This window comes from Pan paniscus, chromosome 17 (assembly GCF_029289425.2).
Source record: "Pan paniscus chromosome 17, NHGRI_mPanPan1-v2.0_pri, whole genome shotgun sequence".
Taxonomy (NCBI): Eukaryota; Metazoa; Chordata; class Mammalia; order Primates; family Hominidae; genus Pan; species Pan paniscus.
The window spans coordinates 24,215,618-24,223,306 of record NC_073266.2 but is presented as its reverse complement, the minus strand read 5'-3'; the positions used below and the strand labels follow the sequence as shown (position 1 = coordinate 24,223,306).

Sequence of the window (7,689 nt, the reverse complement as noted above, 5' to 3'; positions counted from 1 at the left end):
AACCAAGCAACCACCCACACAACCACCCATCCACCCACCGACCCAACCAACCAAGCAACCACTCACCCAACCACCCATCCATCCACCCACTGACCCAACCAACCAACCAAGCAACCACCCACCCAACCACCCATCCACCCACCCACTGACCCAACCAACCAACCAACCACCCAACCACCCATCCACCCACCCACTGACCCAACCAACCAACCAAGCAACCACCCACCTACCCAACCAACCCCCACTTACCCAATCAACCAACCAAGCAACCATCCACTTACCCAACCAACCACCCACCCACCCAACCAACCAATCAACGAACCAAGCAACCACCCACCTACCCAACCAACTACCCCCCACCCAGCCACCCAAGCAAGCGAGCAAGCAACCAAGTAACCATCTACTCACTCAACCAAGCAAACACCCACCTACCCAACCAACCAATCAACCAACCAAGCAACCACCTACCTACCCAACCAACCAATCAACCAACCAAGCAACCACCCACCTACCCAATCAACGAACCCCCCACCCAACCAGCCAAGCAACCAAGTAACCATCCACTCACCTAACCAACCAACCAATCAACCAATCAAGCAACCACCCACCTACCCAACTAACTAACCCGTAACCACCCAACCAACCAAGCAACCACCTGCTCACCCAACCAACCAATCACCAAACAAGCAACCACCCACCCACCCACTCAACCAACCAACTACCCAACCAAGCAACCACTCACCCAACCAACCATTCAACCGACCGCCCGACCGCCCGCCCGCCCGACCGACCGACCAACCAACCAACCAACCAACCAACCATCCAACCATTCAAGAGTGTGTTCGGGGGGATTTTCGCTCGGGGCTGACGCGGTTCTCTGGCCGCTGTGCCGTGCTGGGCCACTAGGTGGCAGCGGAGGCCGCCCGGAGCGACAGCCGGCGGTGCGGAGGCGGGCCCGGCGCGGGCAGGCAGGAGGCTTAAAGCCCCGCAGAGCCGCAGCCGCCTAGCTGGGGGAGAGGCCCGTCCGGGGCTGGCCCTGAGCGCCGCACGGCCGTCAGATCCCGGGGACGCCGGGGGCCCGGGCTGAGCGCCGCGGTCCGTGAGGAGGAGCACCGGTAAATAGCCACAACTTTCTATCTCCTTGAGATCCTGAGAATAAATGCAAAATCGCGCTTCCGCTGCATGTGGAAGTGAGCGGGGCGGCAGCTAGCTTGCCCCGTGAGTTTTTAACACAGCTCGATATGATGTTTAGTATAATTGCATAATTTACCGATATATCTGAGCTGGAACTCAGCTGTAACAAATGATTGTAGTTCAATAAATGCTTAGATTACCAATTTTTTCCTTTTTTATTTTTATAGATTTAGGGGGTACAGGTGCTGTTTTGTTATATGGATGTATTGCATAGTGGTGGAGACTGGGCTTTTAGTGTAGCCATCACCCCTATAGTGTACATTGTACCTATTAAGTAATTTGTTGTCCCTCACCCCCTCCCTCCCTCCCAAAGTGATTACAAATATTAATGATGACAGTGATGACAGAAATTCTCTCCAGATGTGATCTGAGTTTGGAGGGCAAAGGGATTTTTGAAAATGAGTCATAAGAGAGAAATTTTGCAACAAAGGAGTGTGGTACATTTAAATTGCTGGTTTTTTTAAAATACTGTGCTCACGCGGACCTAATAAACTATCAAGCAGACCTCATGGAATTCCACATAATGCAGAAGCGAGGGAAAAATAGGTATTGACGGAAAAGCAGCACTGTTTTCCTCAATTTTAACATGTATGTGCAGCCTACACTTACAAACTTAAGACAGTAGCTTTTGACATGTGACTTTGCTCAGGGTAACAGACCATTCTGGTTATAGCCTTACTTACAGCTGTGGAGGCTGAATCCTGATGGGTCTAAGAAGTGTCAGGACAAGTGTTAGGGATGCACCTGTCTGTCTGTCTTAAGGGAATACGGGTCTGGGCAGTCTTAAATCGGAGCTCCCTTGAGGAGAATGTCGTGCAGTAGCCTTAGGAATGTGAACATTGGGAGACTGGCTGGGATTTTGTAGGTTATGAGTTGGGGACACTTATGATAGTGAACTTGAGCCCAGGAGAGAAGCCATAAAAAGTGAAACTGTCCTGGGCACATGGAGGTGAGTGTCTCTCTAGTAAGATGCATGTGAAAGGCTGGGAGCTGAAAGCAAGGAGAGCAGAAGAGGCTGGTGAAGATTCTAATCTGCGTGTCCAGGGGCACTCTTCCAGGTCTCAGGAACGCAGGTCAGAATGTGCAAGCCAGCTGCGGGGCACGTGGCTCACCCCTGTAGTACCAGCACTTTGGGAGGATGAGAGAGAAGGATCGCTTGTGGCCAGGAGTTTGAGACCAGACTGGGCAACATAGGGAGACCCTGTCTCTTAAAAAAAAAAAAAAAAAAAAAGGATTGAGTGAGCCGAGCCCAGTCCTCTGACGCACTGTGTCATTCATCCCCTTTCTTAGGCTGTGTTGGTTCTAGACTAGCTGCTGTCTTTCTTTGGTAGGCTGCTAACCTCTTTGGATTGTGAATTTAAAACATGTTTTACAGTAAATTTGCTGCCAAGACAAGAGGTGTATTTCTCCGGCAATGAATTCCTCATTTCACCTGCATTTCTTGGATCTCAACCTGAATGCCACAGAGGGCAACCTTTCAGGACCCAATGTCAAAAACAAGTCTTCACCATGTGAAGACATGGGCATTGCTGTGGAGGTGTTTCTCATTCTGGGTTTCATCAGCCTCTTGGAGAACATCTTGGTCATAGGGGCCATAGTGAAGAACAAAAACCTGCACTCCCCCATGTACTTCTTCGTGTGCAGCCTGGCAGTGGCTGACATGCTGGTGAGCATGTCCAGTGCCTGGGAGACCATCACCATCTACCTACTCAACAACAAGCACCTAGTGATAGCAGACGCCTTTGTGCGCCACATTGACAATGTGTTTGACTCCATGATCTGCATTTCCGTGGTGGCATCCATGTGCAGCTTGCTGGCCATTGCAGTGGATAGGTACGTCACCATCTTCTACGCCCTGCGCTACCACCACATCATGACGGCGAGGCGCTCAGGGGCCATCATCGCCGGCATCTGGGCTTTCTGCACGGGCTGCGGCATTGTCTTCATCCTGTACTCAGAATCCACCTACGTCATCCTGTGCCTCATCTCCATGTTCTTCGCTATGCTGTTCCTCCTGGTGTCTCTGTACATACACATGTTCCTCCTGGCGCGGACTCACGTCAAGCGGATCGCGGCTCTGCCCGGGGCCAGCTCTGCGCGGCAGAGGACCAGCATGCAGGGCGCGGTCACCGTCACCATGCTGCTGGGCGTGTTTACCGTGTGCTGGGCCCCGTTCTTCCTTCATCTCACTTTAATGCTTTCTTGCCCTCAGAACCTCTACTGCTCTTGCTTCATGTCTCACTTCAATATGTATCTCATACTCATCATGTGTAATTCCGTGATGGACCCTCTCATATATGCCTTCCGCAGCCAAGAGATGCGGAAGACCTTTAAGGAGATCATTTGCTGCCGTGGTTTCAGGATTGCCTGCAGCTTTCCCAGAAGGGATTAAGCACAAAGTGCTCCTCTCTGAGGCTCTGTTCTCCTTTGTTTGCTCACCTATGACAAAGCGACAGCCAAGGAGTAGGCGGGAGTGCTAGCATCCCCTTTTTCTCTTTACCAGCTCAGACATGGGCCTAAGAGGCTCTCTCTGTTCAGTTCCTGGTGATTATGTCCAACATGCAAGGGTTGCTTATCCACTCTGGGGACAGTCATGACAATTTCTTACTGTCCTTTTGTGTCCTATGGTTTCTACTGCTCCCACCCATTTCTGGGGGCCCCACCCACCCTCCACCTAGCAGGCATGTGCTCGGGGAATGCACAGCACCCTCAGTGCAAGCCAGACATGATGAAACACGTATTGTGACGGGAAGAAAACCGTGATATCGACGCCAGGTGGGATTGCTTCTTCTCCCCAGAAGCAGGTCCACACTCTGCTGGCTGCACTCTGAGCTATGCATGCTTTTCAGGGAAGAAAAGAGTGGCCAGATTCTTTCCATCAGAAGCAATCTGTTCATTTGTTCTGAAATGTCTTCTTTGCTCCCCTTGCCTGAACTTTTGATTCATGGCTTTTGTTCATAATTGTCTGAATAATTGTACTTCTGTCAATCATGGTGTTGCGCTTACCCAGACATAAAACCTTATGCTAGAAACCCTGCCTCATGTGCTGTGGAAGACTCTGTGACTCTTTCTTACTGTCTTATTTGGGCTCAATCTGGGGTTTCCAAATGGATGTTTGGGGGCATTCCAGGGGCTCAAGGAGTTCAAGGTGCCCAGTGCTGCATGTAGCACACATCCACAGCCAGGCTTGCTTTGAGTGGCTCACACCGGATCTGTGTTGGAGTCTGAACTCTGGCCTGTGTACTTGGAGGCATGTCAATCTCATTTCAGCAGCCAACAAAGGTCAGGGCCCAACCTATAGCCCAGGGAGCCCCATCTTCTCCTAACCTAGACTGGAGCAGAGAAACCCGAGTTCAGGTGCTAATTCTGCCTTTCACTGCTGTGTGGCGTGAATCATCTTATTTCAGGTTCCACATCTGTGCTGACTGTACACGATGGCCATGAGAACTGCAAAATTGTGTGAGCTTCTTGTAAATTTGTAAAGCACTATAGGGTTTGCTTTTTATTTTAAAGAAATGCTCGGATTAGAGGCGTGAGCCAGAGGTTGCAGTGAGCCAAGATTGCACCATTGCACTCCAGCCTGGGCAACCATTCAAGACTCTGTCTCAAAAAAAAAAAAAGAAAAGAAAAGAAAAAGAAAAAGAAATGACTAGATGGGGTAAATACTAAGGAAGGACACGGGGGCCAATGGTCAGAGCAGTGGCCTGGACACCAGGAGGTTTGTGTGGTCCTTCTCTGAAGCAAAGGGCTGGAGTCCTTGCAGCTCTCACAGTCCACTCTTGTAATAACTTTTGGTATGATTCCTATTTTCTGCTTTGTATTGGACATTCACATCTAGACTGCACCCAATGAAAAAAATGTAAATAAAGCAGAGGACCATTGGGTCACACAACAGTGAGCTGCTAGTGCAGAAGAGGGACCCTTCCTGTTGAGGCCTGCCAGGACAGAGGGGCTTCCTGGGTGTAGCCATATCAATAACTTATGCACTTGACCCCTGCCCCTGGAAATGCAGAGTCCAGGAAAGAAACGGTGCTGGCATGAACAGGAGTGTGCATAAGACATCCAAATCATTTGAAAACTGGCAAATTAGCAGGCTGTTGGCAACTGAGTTTTGAAGGGGCAGCTATCTTTTCAAATGTTTCCTGTTCCTTGTTGCTGAAAATTCATGTATGTATCCACGAATGGGCAGTAAGTGGTCCCGTGTAACCACCATGGGGAACCACAGTGCATTGTTCCCATGGGATGTGTCTCAGGAGCCTGGCTTCTGTGAAAGCTGGCCTCTCTTCTGCCCCACGCATCTCGGTGGCCCCATGTCCTACAGCAGCTTCAGGCATGGAGCAGGTGCACCAGGAATGCTTGTTATTGTTGCAAAACAAATGTGTATTGATTCTTCTGCCTGCTAGACCTGAGTACTAAATGAGTTCCAATCCTATGGGCAGAAACTTCAACCCTGTGGTTGACACTGGCCCCGTCTGGGAACCCAATTCTCTTTAGGCTAATTTTCTGCTCTGGTGCTTCATGAGTTGCTACAAGATCTGACCTTTCATAAAAAGGTCTTTATGGAAATGCTCAAATGCCTTTTAATCTTTATAAATAGTGCAGAAATAACCCTAGTATTTAGATGTGTCTTCATTTGGAAGGAATACATGTGTGTAGTGACTTGGTAAATATCTGTACATAAATGAGCCAACCCCTAGCACCCAACACAAAGTGTCTCCCCCAAAAAGAATACATATAACTGTCAAATATTGTATGATATGGTATGTTAAATATCTGCTTCTGTAGGAAATTTGTTTGATGTAAAAACATGTGTTCAAGGAAATGGTTAATAAAATGGAAGGAGCAGACCACCTGTTTGAACTGGTCATTCTGATGTGTAATATCCAGAATGGTTTTGGTCTTTCTGCCAATTCGTTAGCAGCTACTGCAAAATGAGAAGGCACATTCATTTGTGACGTGGTGAAGTCTCCTTGACAATATTTTTTGCCTGTAGGATGGCCATGTCTCAGATCAAAATGATATAACAGCTACAAATAAAATACAATCGCACACTTGACCTTATATACTGTGCAAAAGTCTGTGTCTTAGTGAGCAAGCATTTTGGGGATATCACCTAGCATGTGCTCCCAGTGGGGCTAGAAGCAGTGGCCATTAGAGAATCGCTGCCATCAGTGAGTTTATAGGACATTAGTTATTTCAAGACATGACAGATTTCCAGATCCTACACATCAATAAAATTAGATGACTCTGAGCATGTCTTGTGTTTTTCTGCTTCCAGATTGTGTTGAAGCTGCACAATCTTCAGGGCACACCCTCTATACCCATATGAGTCTTAACGTTCATCCCAGATGCCTTTCTTCTAGGAGGCCCTTTTGACCCCCATAATTATACCTCACAATGGCACACATTCTGCTGGGTACTCCGGAGAGTAGATTGTTTTATGTCCTTTGCCAGAACACAAGCATCTTTGTGAGAAGGGATTTGTGTCAGGGCAGTGCTGTCCAACAGAACCTTCCACGATGATGGGAATGTTTTGTCTCTGCTTTGTCCACTATAGTAGCCACTAGCTACATGTGGCAGTTGAGCTTTTAAAATGTAGCCAGTGTGACTGAGGACCTGAATTTTTTTTTTTTCTTTTTGAGACAGAGTCTCGCTCTGTCGCCCAGGCTGGAGTGCAGTGGTGCTATCTTGGCTCACTGCAAACTCCACCTCCTGGGTTCACGCCATTCTCCTGCCTCAGCCTCCCAAGTAGCCGGGACTACAGGTGCCCACCACCATGCCCGGCTAATTTTTTTTTTCTATTTTTAATAGAGATGGGGTTTCACTGTGTTAGCCAGGATGGTCTCGATCTCCTGACCTCGTGATCTGCCCGCCATGGCCTCCCAAAGTGCTGGGATTACAGGCATGAGCCACCGCACCCAGCCCTTGAATTTTAATTTAATTTAATTTTAGTTAATTTATATTTAAATAACTGCATGTGGCTAATGACTACCATATTGGACAATACAGAGTTAGAAGCCGGTTTATTACACGTAACAGAAAACCTGCAGAAATCCAGTGACGTGGCCAAGATGAAAGTTTATTTCTCTTTTACAGAGAAGAAGTTGGGAGGTAAGGATTTCAAGGCTAGAATGGAGCTCAAAGGCACAATAAAGAATCCAGACTTCTATCTTTTTTTAAAAAAAGAGATGGGGTCTTGCTGTGTTGCCCAGGCTAGTCTCGAACTCAAGTGGTCCTCTTGCCTCAGCCTCCTGAGTAGCTGGGACTATGTGTACCACCATGCCTGGCTTCTATCATTGTTAAGGTCAATTCATGGCCCAAAAGGGCTGCTGGAGCTCCAGCCATAATAGCTGAATTACAGGTTAGAACAGGAGAGGGAGTCAGGAATGGCAGCTTTTCATCACAGGTGTTCTTCATCATCCTGGGAACTCATCTCCTCTTATTTCTTTGATTAATGTTTTTTTCTTTTTCCATTTCTCTTTTTCTCTTTTCATG

The 7,689-nt window shown here is 48.1% G+C and overlaps 1 protein-coding gene across 1 annotated transcript; it reads left to right on the top strand.

The window, feature by feature from the left end:
* Positions 1-921: 921 nt before the first annotated feature.
* MC5R (melanocortin 5 receptor) lies at positions 922-6,032 on the top strand. Its single transcript, XM_034943554.3, has 2 exons — positions 922-1,115; positions 2,570-6,032. The coding sequence occupies exon 2, from the start codon at positions 2,609-2,611 to the stop codon at positions 3,584-3,586; it is 978 nt and encodes a 325-aa protein (XP_034799445.2). The 5' UTR covers positions 922-1,115; positions 2,570-2,608; the 3' UTR covers positions 3,587-6,032.
* The last annotated feature ends 1,657 nt before the right edge of the window (positions 6,033-7,689 follow it).

Bases quoted from the DNA above. Each gene is read 5' to 3' on its own strand.
- MC5R (XM_034943554.3), top strand. From the start codon at position 2,609: ATGAATTCCTCATTTCACCTGCATTTCTTGGATCTCAACCTGAATGCC.